Source organism: Maylandia zebra, linkage group LG10 (genome assembly GCF_041146795.1).
Source record: "Maylandia zebra isolate NMK-2024a linkage group LG10, Mzebra_GT3a, whole genome shotgun sequence".
In the NCBI taxonomy this organism is placed as follows: Eukaryota; Metazoa; Chordata; class Actinopteri; order Cichliformes; family Cichlidae; genus Maylandia; species Maylandia zebra.
Window position 1 is genome coordinate 13,145,278 of NC_135176.1, and position 25,489 is coordinate 13,170,766.

The window sequence follows — 25,489 nt, forward strand, 5'->3', positions numbered from 1 at the left end:
CTGTCCTACAAAAGCATCCCAAAACTTTAAAAGCTAGTTAGAGAACCCCGCCCCCCAAACTTCTACATTTGGAGGTGTAGTTTTGGGTCCTGTTGCTTTAACCGGCTGTTGGGAACAGTTTTTTTCTTTTCCTTTTCTCCTTTTCCCCTTTGTACAATCCTCTATGAAAATGCGCATCTGTTCTCTGGCCACACACGCAGACTGAAAAGTGAAGCTTGAGTTACTCTGCTTTAATCCACAGTTTCGATAATAGTCTGTTTGAAATCCCTTTTTTCCCCTCTTTAAAAAAAAGTTCTACCCCTTTTTTTTTTATCTTATCTTTTTTTTTCCCCTCAAAGAGGCACTCTTTTCCAAGTGTCCTATAAATACAGTTGTTAAGGTCACAGATTTGGAAATAACCCCTGTGAAGTTCAATGCCGGGCTCCTCCACTGTTTGCAGTGTGTTTTTGAAGTGGCAGGGTGGGCTGGCAGTTACAGATTGTCCCACTGTCACAGGGTCACAGGTTTGATCCCTCTTATAGCCCGTGTGGCCATGTTGAGCCCACCTCCTTCAGAGACGTTGCCCCTGCCTCACCCCTTTGTTCAGACTGTTGTATGAGACAGAAAATGGGTCCGTTACGATTCACAATCGCAAAGCTGAAAACAGCCTTGCAGTTCACGAGGTTTACAATACAGAAAGCGAACATGGTTACAAAACACACACGACACAAAGTGGTATACAACTTTTTTCTTAATTTATAAATTAATTTAAATAAATCCTGGTCAGGTACTGAGTCGTTGTTCCAACTCTGCAGATCCAGAACGTGACTGAAGGAAGGTAAATGTCATCACATGCTGACCTCTAGTGGATGATGTGTGGATCTCTTATAAACAGCAAAGAAACCAAAAAAACCCTCCAAAAAGCCACACCTCAGTTACAACTGTGTAGAGCTTTTTCATTCATGGGTTTTCAAATTCATCTTCTAGTGTAAGTGCCGAGAGTTTAATCGGTTTTTGAAAAATAGCCTCTATTGAGTCATAGTTTAGAGAGGACCTCTAATAAATTCTCTACACAGTAAAACCATTTCCTAGCCTATTACATTTACTACAGAAATACGTCTGTGAATGATATTCTGTATACTTCTGAAATCTGGGTGAAGCGCACCCAGACTTTAATAAAGCATGCGTTTCAAATTTAGACCACTATAAATGTGTATTATGCATTAGAATAGTGGAGGAAGTACAAATGGCACACACAGTTATCACTTACATGTAAAATACATGTGCTTACATAAGATTTACATAATCAGAGTTGGCACTTAATGCAGAAATGTGTTATTAAACTGTGACAAAATTATTTTATTAGCACCAATTTTTTTTTTTTAGCCTTCTAGTTGAGCCCTTGTAAAAAAATTTTTAGGTTTATACCATCACTAATGGAATTGTGTTTTATTCATTTATTTAAAGACAATCCTTACCTTTGAGGAGCTGGAGACCTCGATGTGTCTTTTAAATGTTTAAACATGTAGCATGTTTTATTGTAACACAAAAGAGTAATTTGGAAATTAAAAGCTGTCAAATTGTGGATTAAGAGTTATGTTTTTCCCTACAGTGGAGCAGAAGTTAACAGAATTAAAAACTGTATGGTAAAGAAATGCCACTTAGTTTTAATACAATTTTCAATTCTCAATTAAAAAGACCCCATTGTTATGTAAAATAGGGTCTGTTTAGTTTAAGTGATTTGTGTGACACTTAGTCTATTTATGGGCTTAATGTATACTGTGAAACAAGTAATCTGAACAAAGGTAATAACAAATTAACGATTAATATCTATATTAATGTCAAGGATGCAAATTTGATTGCTATACAAATTGTTATAATTAGCAACACATGTTGACTTTATAAAACCTGGGGCCTTAAATGTACCACTTGCCAGTAAAAGACTGTAAAAGAATATTTGATGTGAGGAATCGTACTTATGTACATTATTCTCAACCATGTGTTTTGACTGATTCAGTGTGTGAAAAGAATCCAGACACTTCACCTCTGAAAAGTGTTAATGTTGAAACTTTAATTAAAAAATTATATTTAAAAAAAAAACAGTACAAAAGTCAGATTTGTAAAAATTTTTGGAATAAATTTCTTTTAAAAAAAACATTTTGGCACTTGGGTGACCACAGATTTACTTTCAACTGTACCCTACAAGTCCTACCAGTCGAAAATCCATCCAACACTGATCACACTTCACTTGACAAAGCTACCTACCTCCTAATTCAGAACAAGCTAACAGCTCAGTCATTAGAGTAAAAATGGGACAGCAACCTCCAACGTCTATTTGCAGCAAACTACTAAAGAGAGATAACATAATCTTACTGGATATGATAAATCCGGTTATTGTAATACTCAGCACACTGCTTGTATTGTCAGTGAAATATGGTGATAACATAATGTCTGGTGATCCTCACCTGTAGTGAATATCTGTAGACAGTATATATGTTAAGCATAAAAAGCAGCAGCAACTCAGTACCATCTGATATATAACTGGCTAATGCTTATTGATGCGTTGTATTCATGGCCCATGAATCATGGGGAGTCTAAAAAACAAGAAGTTTATGCAGAGGCACTGAAGGTACCGTGGAAGCCATAAGCCATGTTAATAGGCACATAGGCTCTTCCTAGCTCTTCAAAAGTCTTGGCATCCAAAATCAGGAGGAAGGTCCCTTTATCCTGGAGAGAAACGATTGATGGCGTTAACACACACACAAAACAAATCACACTTCTCTACACACCACCACATAGTGAAAGACTTCACTTAGGTTCAGTACACCAGGTGGAGGTATGCTTGAGAGGTGTGCATGTCTTTAGAATAGCAGCTTTGCTTAAATTCAAGGACCAGAACGCATTGTGTGTACAAAAGAATAATAAAAGGGTCCTCATCCAGTGTTTCAGGGGTAATTAAAACTGATTAGGATTTTAAAATAAACAGACGGGCAAATGAACAATTGACATTTGCTATAGGGGAGATGGACACAATAGCATAATGCTCAGTTTTGATTCAGGCTGCCCAATGTGCTGTCAGCAAGACGGACACTGGGATGTAGTAGAACACCATTTTTGGGAAAGAAAAAAAAATCTTACGTTACTCAGAAAATCTTTTACTGGCACCATTAATGTAGCCAGCAAGTGCACTTTCTGCCATTAATCTTGAAGGCTTTAGAAAGTTCTGTTTTTAAATTCCAAAAATTCACTCGCGTAAATTCAGCAATGAATATTTATGACTCTGCTCGTCACCCACATGAATATTTATGATAGATCGTGTCCAGCTGATTAAAGAATTTGAAGCGGAAAGGAATCAAGCTTAGGCGGACTTGCAGACATGCTGGTACCTCAAATTCAGGAAACCATAAACCTCTGATAACGTCATGAGACACAACAAGGTTCAGCACATTAGGTAGATGTATTTGCTACGTCTGTGCAGCCGAGACTCTTACCTGTGACGGGGTGAGAACCACCGAGAGGATGACACCATCATCTTCCTCCACAGCATCAGGTGACGGCACAAACACAGGCTCTGAGGGGTAGAAACCCTTCTGGTACCAGACCTGTGGATGATCATTTTCACAAGTGTCAGTGTTTTTTCAATTTAACTCCACATTTTAAAGTTGCTCTTGTTCGCCATCTTAATTTTGCTTCTTCAACTACTGGCTCAGTTCCAGTCTGGCGCGCGCACGCACACACACACACACACACACACACACACACACACACACACACACACACACACACACACACACACACACACACACACACACACACACACACACACACACACACACACACACACACACACACACACACGAATGCTCCCAGAGCAGCAAATTGCTCACACTGATAATCACAGTTGCTATGGAAGCAGTCAGGATGTAGTTAATTTTTCCCAATGTTACTTCTACATTTTTGGCCAAGTTACGTTTAACAAGAGTAATGGTTTAATATTTCACGTGTAGTTCATCTGAGGCATCGTTTTGCCTAGTTTTAAATATTTTTTACTAAGTAACAATACATAAAACTTTAACTCTGAAAGATCATGAGCTTTTACTGTGACAGCCCAGATGTAGTTGAATGTATAGACAACTGTCTGCAGCAGTGTAGGAAGACAGTTGATATTAACCAGAAAGAAGCTGCAATAAACCATCCATCCATCCATTCGCTTCCGCTTATCCTTTTCAGGGTCGCGGGGGGCGCTGGAGCCTATCCCAGCTGTCATAGGGCGAGAGGCAGGGTACACCCTGGACAGGTCGCCAGTCTGTCGCAGGGCTAACACTAAACTAAGGGCTAGCAATAAACCAATATACCATTTAAATTATGTTAACTAATAATTTACACAGTATAACAGCAGTGAATGTGATCAAATTCACTAACGCTCTCTCATCGTCTCTCATGTTTAAATGAGGTGGAGCCCTTTGCACAGTATCATACACACCTTGAATGTCTTGTCCTTCAGGTCCATCTTGAGCAGAGAGTCTCCCACCAGATGTCTGAAGCCACAGCCGTAGAAATAACGGTACGGATGTGTGTTACATCTGGCGTAGTTGATCTGCGGGAACTCCAGGCCACCGTACTCATGGAGGTCTTCTCCGTGGAGATCCTCGTGCTGGCAGAACACCTATTGAAAAAGAGGATGAACTACCACCTAAGGTCAGTCGAGCGTGCGAGCTCTGTGACCATGAGCTTCACCTTTAACTGGACTCATGTTTCTGCAACCTAGTTATGTGAACTCTGATTGCCATACATTTGTTCTAACATACTAGAAATTATGTAAACTTCCATACACACAGGTCAAAAACTACACAAACTGCAAAAATGATAAAAATCACTACAGAAACATCTCTTAAGATAACAGAATAGATTTTGTGCTGATGTTACCCATCAGTCTAAATATCCCAAATTCACTAATCAGTAGTTTTACAAATGTAGCGGTTACTTTTAAGCAGGCTTTTCTAATTTTATGAAAAGCCTTTTTTATGCGTTTCAACCCCCTCCCAAAAACCTAGTACTCATTTTGTTAACTTAATTTTCTGCATCTGTTCATACCGTAGTGTGGCGTTAACATTTCTACTCAAGGGAACGCTTTACTTCTGCCACTTAGATTAATTTCAAAATAAGAAGCTTAATATTTTCACTGCCTGCTTGTTGACTTGTACAACACTGTATGAGTTGTCAAGACAACTCATTTCTGGTTACTGCCTCCAGCATGTGTGCTACAGGTGAACTGTAAATGAAGGCATGAGCAAGAAGTCAACTCACCTTGTCGTCACCGATTTTGACACACGATGCATTGCTGCAGGGTCGAGTGTTCAGGTTCTGGTCTTTTGGGGTTTCATTGGTCACATGCAGTGGCAGAACAAAACGCCGAGGGAAAACCCTGCACAAGGTGTTGTACACCTGAGAGGAACAATATTTGCACATTTTAGATATTTGGTTAATTCAAATCTGAACAGACTGAAATCCATAAAGCTAACACTGAATAGCTTTCTCACTAAATTATTTAGTAAATTAGCAAAGCCAATATTGTCTTCCCCGGTTATAAATATTTATTATGCCAAAACTTAAGTACAGTGAAAAAAATAAAATAAAATCTGTTTTTCTTGCTACATTTATTTTGTAACAATGTGTTCATGCAATTATACTGACCTCATCCAGCGCGTCTCCTGATTTACGCAAGTTCTGGATGAGGTAGTTGTTGATGGCTTGGCCGTCGTCGGAGCAACACATATCGAGCATCAAGAATCCATCCTCCTCAAAGGCGTTGATTTGATGGAAGGTGGAGAAGGCTTTGGTGTGGTACTTCACTGAGCTGACCTGCGGTACAGCGTATACAGTTACAGAATTTCTGTCAAGTACTTCATTTCGCTGTAAACTACAAGGACACTCTCCTTTAAGGACAGTACTCCTCAACATCACCATCACTTATTCAGAAGACAAATTATGTTAAAAACTTTAAAATAAAATCAACATGGAGTAATAAAAGCTTAATATGTACACACAACATGCTTATTACATCTGTTACATTGCATTCTGAATCACCTAGTTTTCTCTGTGTAGCCCTTTAAATGGGGCCACTCTAGGGAGTTTTCCTACTGCAATGTCATTGCAAATTTGTGGCGCTAAGCAGAGATGAACATTTTCAGCCTAGGTGGCCCCCTAATGGCCTGGAGTGGAATTCAACCAATGTTTCAAATCCACACCCAATTTAAACGGATTCTGTCTTTGCCTCTTTTTATATTTACATTACATGCAGGCTTGCTAGTTCTTGCATAATCAATCAACAGGAACATCAGTTGTTATTGTATATAAATATAATATTGAAGTGCAGTTAAAAAAATATATTAACAGTCGCATCCAGTGGCGGTCCTAGCCTGTTTGGTGCCCTGGGCGAACACTCCCTCTGTAACATAAGGTATTGTTTTAGTCTGTTACTGTTCCTACTTTTACCATTTCTTCTTGGAGCAACTGTAACGGGGATTAGGGATTAATAAATGGCCTGTATTTGTATAGCGCTTTACTAGTCCCTAAGGACCCCAAAGCGCTTTACACATTCAGGCATCAACCCATTCATGCACTGGTGATGGCAAGCTACATTGTAGCCACAGCTGCCCTGGGGCGCACTGACAGAGGCCCACCTACTGGTGGTGGTCTGACCACCACCAGTAGACAACAGGTGAAGTGTCTTGCCCAAGGACACAACGACCAAGACTGTCCAAGCCGGGGCTCGAACCAGCAACCGATTACAAGGCGAACTCCAAACTCTTGAGCCACGATCACCCACATAATAAAGTATTCTGATTCTGATTGTTTCAGGATGACCTGCCATTATCCAATGACACATCTGCTTACCTGTATCTTTTGCTCGTTTCTCCTCCTCTTCTTTTCTCTTTTTTCTAAACTGAGGACCTGATGGCTTTGAACTTTTCTTTTCCATCTTCCAGTGGTTTTAATTTTGCACTCCAGTATGAACACCTATCCCTCAACCCAAGGATCACCACAACATGATCTAACACACCTACACCTTAGTTCACAGATTCACTTTGTCTAGGGTGCATTTCTGAGATTTCTGAGACAACCCAGGATTCAAATCAAGAATACATAATGGACTTGGATTTACAACATTATGAATGAAATGTGCTCTATTTGGCCCCCCTCCCCTTTCAATGGGTTGTGTGTGAGACTTTAAATCATCAAACTGTAAATTTTAAATTGTTATTGATCCCTTTATCCCTGGTCCTAAAGGGTATGTTTATTTTCTTACTCTTCTTATATATATTGTTTGTTTACTTGCACTGCTGTAACTGGAGCCTCGTCGTCTCGTCTCTGGACTGTATGCGGAGATGACAATAAAGTTTACTTTGACTTCAGCAGCGAGCAGGCGCACCGAGGGCTCTCGCCTCACTTTTCGTGTATAGAATTTCAAAAAAACATCGGTGCAAATTATAAGTCTGTATCATAATGTCTGGTGTTTTCGTCTTTGTTGGTTTGTTTTTATTTTGTTTTATTTTGCGAGTTGGTTATTAGATGCTGCTCCAGCCGGTCAGAGAATCCCCCGCCGCCCCGCCCTCTCCTCCCTGCGCCGCAAGCAGCAGGTGCACCTCGCAAACGGAGGGCGCCCTTACTCCCAGCAAATGGGCGATAGAAAACCGATCGGTGCCTATGCCATTCCCAATATGCGCTTGCTGACGTCGGGGCAGCATGAGTACGAGCATTTTCTTTTTTCTTTTTTTTTGCCGATGCCCGTGATGCCGCCCCCCACCATGATGCCGCCCCGGGCAACCGCCCGTGTCGCCTGTATCTAAAACCGCTACTGATCGCATCTCACCTCGCCTGTGTGCTTGTTCACGAGGTGGAAGACTGTCTCCTGTTTGGGATCCCAGTAGATTCCATCACTCAGAGCCTTCCCTCTTAATTTACATGTGACTATCTTCAGCAGGTCCATCTTGACTGGCTGCTCGATGAACACCACGTAGTTCTCAGACATGGCTGGAAGCAGGAAGAAAAAGATTACCAAGCTTTGCAGATGAGGGTAGCAAATGGAAAAAAAAAACAAGCATAATGAGTGGTACCCTGGTGTGCTGCCTTACCAAAGCTGTGGTAGTAGGAGGGATGGGACTTGTTTGCAGGCACAATAGAACAGAGGATTTTGGCTCCTTGCAGAGTGTCTTCGCTTTCCGTCTTCTCAGGAGGTACTCTGATGATATTGTAGAGGACTCCTGGAAGGAGAAGTGTTTTACAAAAAATTGTTCCATCCATTTTCCATCCATCCTCTTCAGCTTATCTAATTCAGAGTTGCTGAGGAAGGGGGAGCTGGAGCCTATCCCAACTGTCATGTGTGAGAGGCAGGGTACGCCCTGTACCGTTTGCCAGTCTGTTGCAAGGATAACAGAGACAGACAACTAGTGATGTCTATGGCCAATTTAGAATCAACCTAATTAACCCAACCCAGTTAATCTAATGTGCATGTCTGTGGACTCTGGGAGGAAGCTGGAATGCCTGGAGAGGCAGAGATGACGCACTTTCCACAGAAAGTGGATTTGAATCCAGACACTTGCTGTGATTTGACACTGCTAACTGCTGCACCTCCTTTCTTCCAACAAAGTACAGTTCATTTCTTTTTTTCTAAATCAAGATAAAAAATAAAAATAAAAAAATAAATTTTAAAAAGCCATGTAACTGTGCAGACTTTAGTGTGGATACTTGACTCAAGGAACAAACCTCTTCTTCCATAGGAGTTGCCCATGTTGTAGGTGGTACCATCTGGATCATAGTGGGGGTGAGCAGTGGCTCCATTTACTGCAATGAACTTACTCCAGTCCACCTGCAAAACAACAGAATGATAAGGATGTATACTATGTTTATACCAGACTACACAATGACAAAGAAATGCGTTTACTGCACATAACAAATGACATTACCTTCTCTAAAGTTTCTAGGGTCTCTGGGTTCACTCTGTGCATGAAGTTTGTCTCTGTGCTGACATAGTAGTCCCCTTTGTATTTCACAAAGCTCACACTTGCATTGTCTGTGGGTTCTGTAGCAAAGACAAATAAAGGATGGCATGTTTTTTTAGGACTGAAAGCTTTTCTCCTTTTAAAGAAATTGGTCTGCTATACGATTTACAGTTTGTAGTTATACTGGAGGGTCCAGTGGGAATGTAAAACATTTTATGCTCCCCCTGGTTCCCCACTGTAAACTTGGGTATATACAGAACACTTAAGAAGCTCCATCCCAGGAGGATTTAGCAAAGCAAAGTTATAAACTTGATTTTATCTCTAGCTGTCGTGGCTCTTCTGCTTTTTTAAATTAACTGCAGCAGAAAACCTGCTTTTTGATCCATTATGCACATATACTTGATCCCACTGTCTTATTTACTCACCAAACTTCTCAAAGCGAGAAAGGAATCGCTGGAAGAAGTTTTTACAGGGGTCGGGCATGGCAAGCGTGCCAAACTCAGACATTATGATCCGGTCCCGCTCGCTGTTCTTTTTGAAGGTATCGCTCTGCAGGAACCGACTCATGTACGTCACCTCACCTCTCTCAATCTTGAACTGGTGCAGCATGGCCATCCCATCAAACCAATGGTTGTAGCTGTCATGAAACACAGATGTTAAGGCTCGACTCCATTGTTATAGAAATGTTCATTTTGTGCTTTGCAGCAGGTCTTTATAACTCACTGTGTTTCTCCAAACTCAAACTTCCCAGGGCCATTGCGGAGGAGTTTGCCATTGATCCAGGAGGGAATGGTTCCCTCTAATTTGGTAGCTACTGGCTCAGGGGTCTCTTCAACAGAGCGGACCAGGGCAGCAATTGTCTCCAGCCCCTTCAGTACCTTGCCATTGTGGGGATTTTTTGCCTGATCTGAACCCAAATGAAAGAATGGACAGAAATTACCTTTCTTTAGTGCAACTTTTGCTTTACACTTCTTACAGTTGGACAATATTTCCCTTTTACTTAGTAACTGCTGTAAACAACATTTCTGGCAACCCAAGTATAAACTTTACTTTACTGGCAGTTCTGCATGCAGCTCAATAAATTAAGAAAAAATAAGGAATGAAAACAAGCACTCAGGGTCAGTGCCGCATTAGAGCTCTTTAGTTGCCCAAGCTTTGCTTCTGAGCAGAGTTTAAACACATTTGGCTTGGTAAGTTTTACGTAACACTGTTTGTCCTTCTGTCAGCATCTCGGGGATATAAAAAAATAAAAATAAAATAAACGACTCCCCAACTTTCACCTTGATTAAGAAACATTTAAAACCTGCCATTACTTTTTCAAGTGTGCATTTACTTGTCTTTAAAAGGTCGTTCATTTAAGTGTCACAGCTACTAAAACATAAAATATAAAGTCTAAAATAACAGTGACATTGAAATCTGCTGTTCTAGTTTAGGGTGGTCCTTTGTTTCAGAAAAGCTACAATAAACAGCTCAGTGCCCTGCTGAGATCTTTAGGGAGAACCCCGTTTAACCACCGCTTCAGATCCTCAGTGAAAAAGTCACCAACTGCTTCTCTGACTCCAGTGTTAAAGACGCATGACTTAAATTATTCACAACAGTCAGCTGTACTGTTACCATCCACCCCTGCCACTACTGACAGGGAAGGGCTTCATTTTTACAAAAGCAAAAGCACATGATTGTTTAAACAACAGTATATTCTGGAGATCCACTCAGAGAAATTACAATGTACAAAAGTTTCATTTCTGGAGTTTGAGACAATGACAAACATGTCGCTTTAAGCTTGTTTATCCAAATACACCCAGTGCTGTACTACTGGGTGACAAATTAAAGAAAAACCTTGAATAAATCGGTGTTGAAACGATTAGTTTGATGTGGAGGGAAATTTTCTGCTATAAGTTATGGCTAATTATATTTGGCCTACAGCAGACGGGCTGTTACAAAATCCCCATAAACGTGGCGGTTGTGCTGTAAACAGCTAAGCAGCAGATATCCAAGTCTCCGATTACAGCCTCAGTTCTACTCTGTTTTCTGGTAGTGCAATGCCTGCCGAGTTTTTCATATCCACCGGCCTGTGAAATTAAATCCACACATGCCAACGTGAGGCTGAAAGAACACTCTGTACTGATATTACTCTACATACAGTCACAACCGCCCATCACCGCGCTCAACAGTCCAGCTGATTTATAGAGATGCAAATATGATAAATGCGATTTCATCAAGTGCGCTTCAAATGCTCGTGGCTTGTAAAACGTGCAGCTTCCTGTAAGTTATGAAACCAGCAGCGCATCGTTCTGTGCAATCTGAACTGTATTACTGTACAGTATTCACAACAAGGAGGAAGCTTACCTGCACGCTCGAGCTTCACAGATGACATGACAGCTGGTGGATGCAGTTCCTGATTTCTATATCCGTGTCCTGCTAGACCACAGAAACCCACTAGTGTGCGTGGAGCTGCGACAGCCGCCTGCAGCGATAAACTGCGTTATGTAAGCTATAAGAGAGAGAGAGAGAGTGAAAGAGAGAGGGAGAGTGAAAGAGAGAGGGAGAGAGTCACTTGTGCCTGCCTGGGCTTGCAGTCACACACGGTGCTAACAAAACAGAGGTTATGAAATAAGGTAGGCAGAAAAAAAAGAATAAACATTTACAACAGCAGCTACATACAGGCCTATACAATCATAAGCTACACCTGCTTTAAACCACGTGGTGTGCTAACAGGTGATTTTCCAGGTTTCTATGTTGTATGTCTAACATCTTTGCTTAGGGGCCATGTGACACATCAAACTTATTGGTAATGTCACAAGAAAAACAATGGTGTGCTTGGTTTCAACGTAACTTTATTCTTTCATGAGTTATTTACAAGTTTCTGACCACTGACCACAGTGTTCAATGTGCTGCCCATTGTGTTGGATTGTCAATGCAACCCTCTTCTCCCACTCCCACTCTATAAATGTGTTTCTAAGGCCACAAGAAGCAGAACAAAGGCAAGGAAAGTCTGAGAATCAAATACACAGGAAGGTGATTAGGAAAGTGGAGACAGCTGAGGACACAGCGGGGACAAATCAAGAGTAAGAGAGGGGGAAGCAAAACTGAACATAGTGCACAAAAGACAGGAGCTACTAAAATAAAACAAGAGGCAGAGACAAAGACAAAGCTGACATAAAGAAAAGTAAACAAACAGACATGACTGACTTTACAGGGAGACACTAAAGGACGACACATGGGAAAGAGTTAAAGGAAACAGGAAGGGAAATCACTAAATATTGCACAACCAAGATATGAGTAGAAGAGAGATAAATGTCTTAGTACTTTTTAGGAGCACTTTAGACAACTTATTTACCTCCAAATGTTTTTAGCAGCAAGCAACTGACAAACTATGGCAGTAGCATCTATGCTAATGCAATTTATCTTAACTGTTCTCCAAGTTAAGGTTTGCCTCTACTCATTCAAAACATAGTGTAGGTGTAATAGAATATCGTTGGCAATTGAGGATAATAAACATAAAACAAGACCACTCAGAGAGCGCAACTCCCCCTGAAGGTCAAGGGCTAAGGACTAAAGCCTTGATGTTTTTATTACATAAAAATTCTGTTTTAAGGAGCTCAGACAAAGAAAGTGCTTACTGCATCACCCCCCCCCATGTCTCCCATGACTAATATATTGCTTTAATATACACCAATAAGAACAATATAGAATATATGAATCAGGACTCCAAAACTTTACTTTACAGTTATGGGTTGCCGATCACTTTATTCCTACATTTATGTGTATCTATAACATTATATATATAGTTTTTGGTCAACTTGTAAAACAGATCACTCTCATTACTCTGCAGAAAACACTGGTGAAAACACAGAAGTACGCAATTAAATCAAGAAGAAATGTAGAGATAATAAATTTAAAATATTTAAGTGTGCAGAACTGTAAAAATGGAGTAAAGGAATTTAACTTATGCTAATTCAGCTACTAGCGCTTAAATGTGTATCATTTGTATGCTTGTTTTGTGTCTGTTCATTTATTTATGGTCACATAGTTTTATTCTCTAAAATCTGCATACTTATCGCTAGCATTTGTTTTCAGCTGCACATAGATGACTGTATTGCTCTTTAACTGTCTCAAGTAGACAACCAGCAGCCAGAGAGCTGTCCATATGGGCTCTGTGCGTCTATCCAGATAATCTTTGTTGGAGGATTAAGACCGGAGCAGGAAGACATTCAACACGACCTGCATTTGTCCAAAGAGAGTCCTTTAACCTTTCAGGTAATGTGTGTTTTTCTGCTTCATAGCCTAAACTAATAGAAATCCACTGTTAGTAGGCTACGGGCTAGCTGCATATAATAGGTGAGCTTCACTGACCTCTGCTCTGACCTCAGCTGCTGCTAGCCCACAGTACTTTTGTAAACACGCTCTGGATTTCTCTCGAGGTTTGACTGTTATGCGAAATATAGAAAGCAGAAAAAAGTTCAACAACAGGCAATACTCGCTGTCCATTAAAGTTTATATCAATTTACTGTTGACATGGAAGAAAGTCCTCTGACATGATACTGTAACAGATGGTGCATTCAAGCGTAATTACATTGTCACGGGGCAGTTAATGGAGTAGAACATTATACTCCATACAAACAACATAATAGGTTTATAGCTGTCATATGGACCTTTTGCTTCCAAATGACTTCGGACGTTATCTGATCATTTTTTATTATTCTCATGAAGGCAGTAAATATAAAACAGTCTCTCAGTAGAAGGGATTTTGCTGGAACTGTAATTTTGTTGGGTCAGTGTTTTGAATCCAGTACAGCACTGCAAGCCATCTAAATTTTAACATGTATAATGGTCAGTTGAATTAAATCACACGTCCTCCAAATTCTGTGGGCCATTTACAGTAAACGCAACACAACTTCTGCCTATGTCATATCAGGTGTGGTGTTTTATTAATTTTCTATAAAAACACAAAGAAAAACATCACCTTAAAAAAATGCTAAATTATTGTTCTAATTCCCTGCATATTCCGGTTTTACCGTTTTAATTATGAGGATTTAGATGCTTATCTCTGTGGAGGCTTCCTAGTTCTTTTCTTTTTTCTCTTTTTAGATTTTAATTTACAAAAAAAGTCTCAAATGAAAAAAGGAAATTTGTAAAATAAAACTTGAGGGAAATAGATTACATTATAATGCATATATTTGTTAATGGAAGGCCTATAAAGGGATATGCAAAAGCCCCATCATAGACACAAACACTGTGTAAACATAGATCTGAGTGAGAGTTGTAGCTGGCTGGCTTTATCATGTGAGAATTGAAGCCATTAAACCAGGGATGGGGAACTCCAGGCCTTAAATGCTGGTGTCCTGCAGGTTTTAGATCTCACCCTGGGTCAACACACCTGAATCAAATGATTAAATGGTAAATGGCCTGTATTTATATAGCGCTTTACTAGTCCCTAAGGACCCCAAAGCGCTTTACATATCCAGTCATCCACCCATTCACACACACATTCACACACACTGGTGATGGCAGCTACATTGTAGCCACAGCCACCCTGGGGCGCACTGACAGAGGCGAGGCTGCCAAACATTAGCGCCACTGGGCCCTCTGACCACCACCAGTAGGCAACGGGTGAAGTGTCTTGCCCAAGGACACAACGACCAAGACTGTCCAAGCCGGGGCTCGAACCGGCAACCTTCCGATTACAAGGCGAACTGCCAACTCTTGAGCCACGATCGCCCACGATTAGTTCATTGGCAACCCTCTGGAGAATTTAAAGACATGTTGAGGAAGTAATTTAGCCATTTAAATCAGCTGTGTTGGATCGAGGACACATCTAAAACCTGCAGGACTTCGGCCCTTAACGCCTGGAGTTCCCCCGCCCCTGCATTAAACAGTTACCGGTATACTGAAATTTAGTCATTACTATAATGTTCTTATTGCTTGTTATTTAACAGTATATGCATTTTTTTTTTCAACAGGACAAATCCCCACTGCCGATCATAATGTCTTTATTGGATTTTCTTGGGCAGGGGAAGCTGTTGGGGGTCGGAGTTCTGCTGGTGTGGCTCGTCCTCTTCCACCTTCTTGTTAATGTTTGGCTCCTTTGCGTCTTCACCAGTCTCCTGGTAGTTCTCGGAGGTTGGCTTGGGTCACGGGCTCTGCTGGATGCCAACAGCGTTCTCCACCTGGAGCACTTCTTGCCTCTTGGCAACATTAACCCACCTCAGTATTCACCTGAGCACGAGTGGAGATTGAACCATGAGATCCACAGCGCTGTCCACAAAGCAGTGCGTGACTTTGTGTCCTCGTGGTATCGCACTCTGCTGCCCGAGGTGGAGGGCGAGTTTGAGCGTGCGGTGCGTAATTCGATGCTGGAGTCAGTGATGGAACTGAAGGAGCGTGCCCGGCGAGTGGACAGAAAGGTCATGGTTCAGCGGTTGCTGGAGGTGTACGGGGGTCACCTGCAGAACTACATGACAGTAAGACAGATACAGTCAACACAAAAGGGAAGCATGAGCCTCTGGCAGCTCTACAGTGAAGTAGACACCCCTCATCCAGCTGTGAGCAGCAAAGCTGCTGAGCTCAGCTACTCCAGAGCTCTAGTTCACCTTGTACTACACGTGCTGGTTCCATACCCACAGATGGAAACCAGGACAGGAGGTTACATGGTTACAGAACTTATTACCTGCAACGTGCTGCTACCGCTCATAACCAGGATATCCGATCCTGACTGGCTCAACCAGACCATTGTAGACATACTTACCAGATGCAGAGAACCACACCAGGAAATCAACGTGGATGACCTCCCAGTAGATCCCCTATACAAATGTCAGATCGACCAGGAGTCCTGGGCCACCTGCATGTCACTGTCTTCTTCCGATCAAGCTGGTCTCGCCAGCAAAAGCGCCTCTGACCTTGATGACCTGAATGAGAGCCGGAGCACGACGGAGCAGACTGAGTCCTCACTGAGCAGCATGGTTAGCTTGGCATCAGCTGGGAAATTTCAAAGCTGCCGCCCAGGTCTGCTCACATCATACAAAGTGAACTGCTGTCCGCTTACATCTGCCCATCACTCCAACTCGTCAGAGTCCAAAATAATTTCACTGGACTCGCTAACTCAGTCTGACTCGGATGATGATCTGAAAGGAGGCTTTTGCGAGTGTGGTCCTTCAAACAACTTCTGCAGCATGCTCACTTCTAAAGATGTTGAAGCCTATGGATGCTTCGGTCCACTGAGAAATCTAGGACAGAAGGTGGTGGTGCCGGTGGACTCCCAGTGGCCAGCAGGCATAGCTGAAGAGAAATCTCCAGGTTGCCCTAGAAGAAAGCTTTGTTTACCCTCTTATAACTTGGATTCCCCCAGCAATGCAGTGGCACCTGTGAACATCCAGAATGTCAGAATTGGTGGCACCGTCACCGCAAAAGACCAGCGTGGCACCGGCATACATCCCTATATTCTTTACACTGTAAAGGTACAGTCATGTCACAGCCTGGTACAATGAAGCTGTCTTATGAAATTGGATTATTGATGATTGCATACTGCACCCCTCTTTCTGTTTAACAGTTTCAGACAGCGACCAGTGATGGCAGCGCCACTCCACAGCATGCGGCCTGTCACGCTGTCAATCGCAGATACAGCGAGTTCCTCAACTTGCAGACACGATTAGAGGAGAAGCCTGAAATGAAGAAATTAATCAAGAGTAAGACATCGTCCTCTGCTTTAAGACATCACCAAACCCTAGTAGTCCAAGAAGAGATGCCACGTTTATTTATTTATTGCATTTCAGATGTCAAGGGCCCAAAGAGGATTTTCCCTGATCTCTCATTCAGCAGTCCAGACGGTGAGAAGGTTGAAGTGCGTAAAAGCCAGCTGGATGCCTTCCTAAAAGTAAGCATTGGGATTATAACTTTTGCATTTGCAGGGTTCTGACGTTTGTTCTTGTGGTATAATTTTTATTGTTTTCTAGCAATTAAGCAGCATTCCTGAGATAGCCAACAACGAAGACATGCAGGAGTTCCTAGCTCTCAATTCAGGTGTCTGTACATATTTTGGAAGAAAACCTTTTGCCAAGTCAAGAATTGATAAGGTAGGAACAAGCTAACAGAAAATTAAACCAATAAGTAGTTGCATTTTGTGAAATTTACTCCATTACTCCCCTGCGAGAGTTAAGTAAGAAGTTTTATGCCTTGTTCTTGAGCATGGAGTTGGACCTTTTGTGAAAATGTGTAAAGAAATTCCACATTGTAATACTCAAGAACGCACAAAATAGAGAAGAATAAATACTCAAGAAGCTAATCATGTTCAGAATGAGACAAAAACTGGATGCTTTTTCTTTCTTTTTTCTACAACTTGAATTTAATTATCTCACATATGTTTGATTGATTGAAAGATGATGGAAAATGCTTTGGACACTTTGAAGACAGCTTTCCCACATCCAGAACCCCTCAGCCCAACAGAGGACATTGATGGAGATCCTGATGGAAGAACAATGGACAACAGAAAATACAGGTAAGAGCTCTATCTGCCTGATACCAGTCTTCACACACATTCAAATCTACTTTGCTTCCTTATTATCAATTCGGTGAGTTAATTCTCAGCTTCTTTCATGTTGGATTTAATTCACTTATTTTTGTAACACGGGGATTCCTGTTTTGTGTTCTGTGCTTCAGGAGGCTTTTCCCAAGCAAAATCTCCCCAGCCTTCAATATACCCAACATTCCTGATCTACATCCTAAAGTGACATACTGCTTCAGTGAAGGCAGCACTGTAAGTTATTATTCCTCATGAACTATCAACACAAACATGTTTCAGACTAATGTGGGAGAGCGTTGACATTTTCTTCAGAAATCATTTGCTTATTCTGATTTTCTAGGTCCTCAATGGCATGTCACTGTCCCACCTCGAGAATTTTGTTGGTGAGCAGGAAACACTGTTATGTGGACTGAATGGGAAAGAGAACAAGCAGAGGTGTGAGCAAGATGTGAAGAAGACTTCAGGGAAAACTCACGGCACAGGTTGAGTTTGTCTGAAGTAGATTTATCCACATTGGCAAGATGCACTGACACAGTTTTACCACATGGGTGCAGCAAAACCCAATGTCTGTGGTGGCTTTAGCTGAGCAGTAGACGATTTGCAGCAATAGGGCACAAACACATTTTGGAGACTTTTTGAATCCACATTTAGTAAGAATGTTTTTTTTTACTTGCAGTGGAAAATCTTGACCTCAGCATCTATTAATAGATATTTCTCATTAAAAATTTTTTGGTTGATTGTTTATTAACAACACAAAGGTAACTCCATGTTTTTGCCCACTACCACTAATGGTGTGTTCTGCCTTTACAAGTAGTCAAATATTTTTTTAATTCATTTGTGAAGATTCCCATCCTTGTGCTGAAATAAATGTATAATTAATGTATAATTAATGGGGGTTTGTGTGTGTGTGTGTGTGTGTGCGTGTGTGTGCGCGCGTGTGCGTGTGCGTGCTGCAGACACAGCTGTGGCAGATGTCGCTTTGAACATCTTGTGTTTGCTGATGAAGGATCAGTGGAGTTGGCTGTGCACTGAGAACATCCAGAAGGCCATCAGACTGCTCTTCGGGACTTTCATCGAGAGGTAAGAGTTCCTCCGCATCTGCAGCTGTTTGTGAACTGTTGTTCCTGATTTACTTACACTGTAAGTAAATCAGGAACAATTTACTTGCACTGTAAGTAAATCAGGAGTGAAGACAAAATCAACAATGACTTATGCCATAAGTCATTGCTAACCCATCCTTCCGCTCAAATGAGCTTGGAATAGTTAAAGGGAGCATTTTGGGAAACCACTACAAGGTAGAGGCTTTCCTTGGAGAAGGGGGCTTTGGTATTGTAGCCAAATGCCGTGATACCAAAACCAACCGAGCTGTGGCTATTAAGGTGAACAAGAACAACCCTGATATTCTGCAACAGGCAAAACTGGAAATTTTCATCCTGGAGCAGCTGAGAAGGTTGGATCCAGATGCCGCCAACATTGTTCAATGGAACGGCTTTTTCCACGACGGAGAGCGTGTTTGCCTGAAATTTGAACTCCTAGACCAATGCCTGTGGGACTACATACAGGACCCGAATAATCGGCGTCTCCCCATAAGCGAAGTCAGGCCAATTTTAGGTCAACTCACAAATGCTCTGTCCCACCTGGGTTCTGTGGGAATAGTGCACGCTGACCTCAAACCTGGAAACATCATGGTTGTAAATCGCTATGAGTCTCCAGTCAAAGTCAGACTTATAGACTTTGGCCTCGCATGTCCTGCGTCTGCAGTGATGCCTGGTGACCGTGTGGGGACAGTTGGTTATAGTGCACCTGAGGTTATGCTTGGCCTTCCTTATAACGAAGCAAGTGACATGTGGTCTCTGGAGCTGGTGGCTGTGGAGCTTGGTACAGGGGTGCCACTCTACCCTGGAAAAAAATATTATGATGTTTTGAAATTCATCATAGAGATTCAGGGTCAGCCGCCAGATCATGTTCTCGATCCTGGCGTGTACACTGAAGACTATTTCACAAAAGACAACTACAACCAACAACGCTGGACATTTAAGACCGCTCAACAATTTAAATACGAGACAGGATATGAATCTTTGGAGACAAGATACATAAAACTGACACGTCTGGATGACCTCGAACAAATAATGCTGTTTAGACGAGGACCAGAAGATGGCCAACGCTTATTTGTCAGCCTAATTAAAGAGATGTTGGCCTTGGATGCACACCAGCGGATAACACCCTCTCAGGTTCTCCGGCATCCCTTTTTCAACCCTGGCCTCTCCAACAGGTTCCCAAGTATCAACACTGAAAAACCATACAGAGTCAATCTCCAGCATGGCATCTTCCACCCTGGACAAAAGTGATAAAAACACAAACTGGGGTTGGAAAAGGATATTAACAGCAAATTACACTGGAAATATTAATTAAGCTGCTCCAATAATTATCACTTTGGCTTTTTTTTTTTTTTTTTTTTAATTTTCACTCCCCCCACCCCAACCAGTCGCGGCAGATGACTGTCCCTTCCTGAGGCTGGTTCTGTCGAAGGTTTCTTCCTTTTTAAAGGGAGTTTTTCCTTCCCACTGTCGCTAAATGCTTGCTCATAGGGAATCTTCTGATTGCTGGGGTGGCCAAAACTCTAGGGGAAGTAGCAATTCTTGTGAAAATTAAAAAAAAAAAAAGGCTACCAATATTCAAAGCAGAGCAGCGGACACCTTACCATCACATCAGTCCTTTAATCCAACCTAAAACACCATGTTTACAGAAATAAATTCCATACAAATTGGAAATAAATTGTTGTTTTTGATTGTTTATAAATATATAGTGCTACCCTTCAGCCTCCTAGTAGACATACCTGTGTTATAAATGTGAAACTCCTCCGATTTTCAGAAAAGTTTACCTCTGACCTTGAAGTCAAGGTCACTGAGATTTAAGCTTCACAGAGATTTTCAGTAGATGCAACCATGGTATTGATTTGAAAAATCTACACAATCACAAACTTGGATGTCCACAGCGCCTCGCCATATACCAAAGATTAACCCTTGTGTGGTGTTCGTATTTTTGTTACTCAGCCAGTGTTCATGGGTCTGGTGGACCCGCTAGAGTTTTGGCTTTCCAAATTAACACTATCAAACAATTTTATGTTAAATTACTCAACAGATGTTTACTTCATCCCAATTACAAGACATGTGAACAGCAAACATGGTTAATTTTTTCCCTTTACCTTTGTTAGATCACATTTATGAATTAATGTGCTTCTCGTTTTTCTTTTATATAAAATGTTATAAATAAATCAGTTATAATCAAGTGGAGTGAGTGGAAAGACACAACACATTTACACGTGAAAAAATAATTAATTGTTTAATTTTTCTTTTGAAAAAAACTGAACACGGGTCTCACAGACCCGAACACCATACAAGGGTTAAGAGGGTTTTTTTTTCTAGGTTTTTATAAAGATTACAGAACACAAATAACAAAAATGCCAACGCTATTGTCATTTTTGACAACGCTATTTTGATGTTGTCTAATGTAGTGCAAAAAAACAAAACAAACCCAAAATTTAGTAAATAAAGTAAATAAGGTATATACTACATAGTATACAACATTTTAGTGGTCCACAATGGGGTCAATGAACAGAATGAAGGAAGTAAGTCTTTTATATGACAATGGTGTGAAAAAGCGTTTTCCTATTTATTTGTATGTTTGTCACACTTAAACATTTCAGATCATCAAACATTTTTTTTCTTTTTTAATGTAAAAAGAAAAATCCTTTAACTGTACAGTTTTCTTGATGTTATGATGCTTCTACCACTGGTTTGTCATTAATATTTTATTGTCTTAGTGTGTTAAAGATTCTAGTTCTTATTCTGGTCAAACTGTGCTTCATTATTTGTTTACAGCACAGCTACAGTTCCAGGTGACTTCAAGTCAAAAGGATACTACATGTCAATGGCCAGCAGCCTGTATTCAGTTTGAATATTGCAGTAAATGTACCTGGATCTGTTTCTATTGGGTTGTGAATTTGGTCTCACTGTTACATCCAACTTTTAGAGTGGGATAAAGACAAAAAGAAACAAGAGAGAATGGATTTGTAGTTAGAAATCCAAAGTTGCTTCTGTTTTGCCCACACACATTGATGATGATTTCACATCGTAAGCAGGTTATCAAATGTGGACAGAATGTTAGCAGTATAATCAAATACTTAATCTTGATGGCATTACCTTGGCCTCGAGTAACACTGTGACGAATCTTGGAGCCATTTCTGAACAGGATATGTCACTCAACTCACACATTAAACAAATCTCTAGGACTGTTTCACTTCATCTGAGCAATATTGTCAAATTTAGAAACATCCTGTGAGAGTGAGACAGAAAAATGACTTTGAGATTGTTACTTCTAGAGTGGGTTACTGTAAACAGGTAAAATCTCCCTGAAAAACCTTCAGTTCAAAGGCCACAGTGAGAGTGCTAACATATCAGCTTCTCTTGATTTGCTGCCTGTTAAAACCACAACTTAATTCAAAATTCTTCTCTTTGAATAGAAAATCCTGAATGATCATCATACTGTATGGGTAGAGTTTCTTAAAGTAGAATGGGAGGCTGAGCCTTCGACTATCAGGCTCTTCTCCTGTGGAACCAGCTCCCAGTTAGGGATCAGGAGACTGACACTCTCTCTACCTGGAACACGAAACTTCAACTTGATAAAACTTATACCTCAGGTGACTCTGCTAGAGGACTTTTCTGGTGTTTGTCTACTCTCTGCCATAGTTTGTGTGATGTCCTTTTGGTTGTTCGCAGTCTTTGTACTGTCATTCTGTTATTTACATTCCAGGAAAAAATATTGAATTTTTATTCATTACAATAAATCACAGCAAGGCCTCAACAGTTGGCTATGGGGTCTATTTTGTGAGCAGGTGACATATTTACAGTCATTTATTTTCCCTTCATTCAGCCAGATCTAGAGGGCACAAGGACAGGTTAGTGGTGGTTAGTTGGATTTTAATGGTGCACGATCTTCTCTCCGATTGTCTTTCAGGAGTTTTTTAGCACACACACATAAATGTTATGGGTTTTTGTGCTTTACTTGCTAAACTAAATAACTACTGGACCCACTTTACCACATGGTGTGTGGGAAATGGGCTTTTCCTACCCCTAATGTTATGCTATCATTAAATGGTCATACTGGTCACAACTTTTGGCTTGATATCTGCCTCTGGGACCTCACTTCTGGCTTAAGGTTCATGTTTTGCATTCTCCTGTAATTGCTTAAAGCACGCTTTTTCATGAGCTTGCATTTAATTCCCCATCTGTCTGTTTGACACACTGGCACATGTCCTGAACATGGACGCACTCACTAAAGTATTGAACTGATTTCTGTATCAGATGGTTGGATGTAGGTGTCGCCCACCTTACCAGTGCTCCTTGCTGGGTGATTTACCTACAAGTGCTGCAGGAAGCTGTATGGCCCGGTGGCACTCTGCCTGCTCAACCACAGCCTGAGCGAAGTGCTGCACAAAAGGAGAAAACAAAGGAGCAATGTTTGGACTGCCTGATGCAGCTGCTCCCAGGTGAATAACAGCTGTTCAAATCAGATTACTGCTGTTAAATGCTGCCCTGATTTTCATAGCTTCTGACAGTATGTTTCACTGTTTGTGTCTGAGCAGAGCTCATCACTGACATGCTGGGTAATGAGAAGTACAGACTGAGTTTGGAGACTATGCTGGAGTCTTTGCAGGACCACCAGATAAACAAGTGAGTCAGCAACCAAACAGCAAGCTAACAAGAAACAGAAACTGTATCAGTGCTGGTCTCTGATTATCACTAAACAGTACAACCACAATGTTAATGTTTCAGATAGAACTGCAAACTCCTCTTACCTTTCATATTTATACTATTATATCATCAATCTAAGAATGTCATTTTCCTGATGTCTTTTTCCTACATCTGTGTTTTTCTGCAGGCATCTGCTTTACTGCATCTGTGACCTGCTGCTGGAATTTCTGATCCCCGAGTCGTGTGATGAGAACTTCCAGCATTCTCTGCTACAGAGCTTGACCAACGACACATATTGAGACAACAATGATCGTCATTAGTTTACAAAAATCTGCCTGCTGAAGCCCAGAACTGATCACCAGACAGACTCGGGTCTGAATGACAGTCACGACTCTCAGCAGCTTGTCTGATAGATAAATGGAATACACAGGTAAACAAATATCTGTCATTCAGTTGTGGCGAGCTCAGTGTACTTATATAATTCCTATCATTATTTCATGATCATTTCAACTTCCCATATGTGTGATAGACTTATCACTTATCCCATTATCATAAAACAAGCTTGAGCTTCCATTTCAGCTTATAAAAAGTGTTAGGTATTTTAGCACTACGGTTAGCATTTACAGGATATTGTTTTATAGTGACATTATGCAGGAAAACTCTGTCATTCAATAAGGCCCCTTTGTTTTAGTTATTTTTCTCTTTGACCCAAGAATTGATGTGTGAGAATCACAGGCTGGTACAAGGTTGAAATACCACAGAGATCACTCCCTCAGCTACATTAGTTTCTTAATCTTTTAGGAGACGCCTGTTGAGGCCAAATGGTTTGTTTCAGATTTCACTAATGTAAGAACTCTTTGTTTTGTGCCTTGAAAATATGTCGCTGAGATAATCACAATTGTAGCTGAACTGATACACTACACAAAGGATGCTTCTTCACCCAAGGGCAGGAAGACGCTCCCTTATCTTGGTCTGTACTGGTTTAAACTGATAAATCTGCTGTCTCATGAATTTTACCCTCTATATAAACTGTTGTACTTGTGAATAAAGTTGAGTCAATTTGGGAAGACAATCTAAAGCAGTCTCTGTTTTCTTGTTCTCCCAAGCTGCTCCCGAGCTCGTACTAACACGCTGAATGGCATGCTTGAATATTACTTGAGAATATATTTGACTGTGTTACAGACTAAGGGACATTCTCTGCTGATAGGTGAAGGTACATTCTCTGCTGATAGACGTCCACGCCTCGGAGGAAGCCGATCCACGGAGTAGGCCCTGGAAACCGTTTCCTTCAAAAAGTTTGCATCCAAGTAAAATACCATGTACTGTATTTGTCCTCCTCCTCCATTTCTTTACTTTTCAAGTTAAATCTGTTAACGTTTCAGACAGTGTCCCACATTATCCCAAACATACCTACTCTTTTGCCCCATTTTTAGTCTTTTGGGGAGTGATAAGATGATTAGGTGATGCATCGTTGGTGGAAGCAGTTCATGGAGATGCAGCTTGTCTTATACTTGTGCAGGATGTGACGTATTCATAAAAGCCTGTAGTCAATGGAGTCCACAGGGTAATGGCACAACAAAGCGGCATCAATCACGCAGATTAATGAGAAAAAAGACTGATCCTGGCTTCATATTTATATCATCACGCAAACTGACGTCTGGTTAACATGTCACCCAGTTAAACTCATTTTTTTGGCTCTTGGGCTCTTTTATCTTGATGCATTCATTTATTCTGATGTGGTTGTAAATCGTGCACATTCCTACTTTGGAGCCTGGTAAGTTCACAGCTGGCATGAGTGCATATGTTCATGATATCTACCTGAAGTATGATCTTCAGATGTAGAACTCGACAGATCGCCGGGGCTTGAAAGGAAATGAAGGAGGCTCTTCCAGGATTTTATATAAAGTTTTATTCTGTCTTTTGTCGCCCTTTATCTAATGACTGCTAGAGGTCTCACTGTGCTTCTCAGTGCAATTAGTGCCTTCAGCTGAGCCCTCTGACATCTGTGAGTGAAATCAGCAGTGTGAAGGATTTGCTCAGATGAAAGCTGGGGCTGAACTTCAGACAGGTGTACTGACTGAGTCAATAAATGTTTGAAGTTGAGAGCATTGTTGGGGAATCCCCCTGTCTTCAACACAAAGAGTGAACTTTAGCCGTCACAAAGAGGATTTTGTGCTAGTTTTCTTTGATTACTCCTCTGTGTCAGGTAACTTATTCATATAATCCAGCTCTTCTCACGC

The 25,489-nt window shown here is 41.1% G+C and overlaps 2 protein-coding genes across 2 annotated transcripts; one reads left to right on the plus strand and one right to left on the minus strand.

Annotated features, from left to right (window-relative positions):
• Positions 1 to 2,030: 2,030 nt before the first annotated feature.
• LOC101470456 (carotenoid-cleaving dioxygenase, mitochondrial) lies at positions 2,031 to 11,512 on the minus strand. Its single transcript, XM_024803971.2, has 12 exons — positions 11,328 to 11,512; positions 9,705 to 9,888; positions 9,407 to 9,618; positions 8,946 to 9,061; positions 8,746 to 8,848; positions 8,115 to 8,243; positions 7,853 to 8,013; positions 5,674 to 5,841; positions 5,287 to 5,424; positions 4,463 to 4,645; positions 3,471 to 3,581; positions 2,031 to 2,706 (listed from the first exon to the last, which is right to left on the minus strand). The coding sequence occupies exons 1-12, from the start codon at positions 11,353 to 11,355 to the stop codon at positions 2,590 to 2,592; spliced, it is 1,650 nt and encodes a 549-aa protein (XP_024659739.2). The 5' UTR covers positions 11,356 to 11,512; the 3' UTR covers positions 2,031 to 2,589.
• Positions 11,513 to 13,034: 1,522 nt separating this feature from the next.
• snx19a (sorting nexin 19a) lies at positions 13,035 to 24,321 on the plus strand. The gene is made up of 12 exons (XM_076889082.1): positions 13,035 to 13,238; positions 14,942 to 16,435; positions 16,528 to 16,663; positions 16,751 to 16,851; positions 16,931 to 17,050; positions 17,354 to 17,472; positions 17,634 to 17,730; positions 17,837 to 17,978; positions 18,453 to 18,576; positions 22,860 to 23,044; positions 23,141 to 23,228; positions 23,437 to 24,321. Exons 2-12 carry the CDS (start codon positions 14,966 to 14,968, stop codon positions 23,546 to 23,548), a joined length of 2,694 nt encoding a protein of 897 aa, XP_076745197.1. The 5' UTR covers positions 13,035 to 13,238; positions 14,942 to 14,965; the 3' UTR covers positions 23,549 to 24,321.
• The last annotated feature ends 1,168 nt before the right edge of the window (positions 24,322 to 25,489 follow it).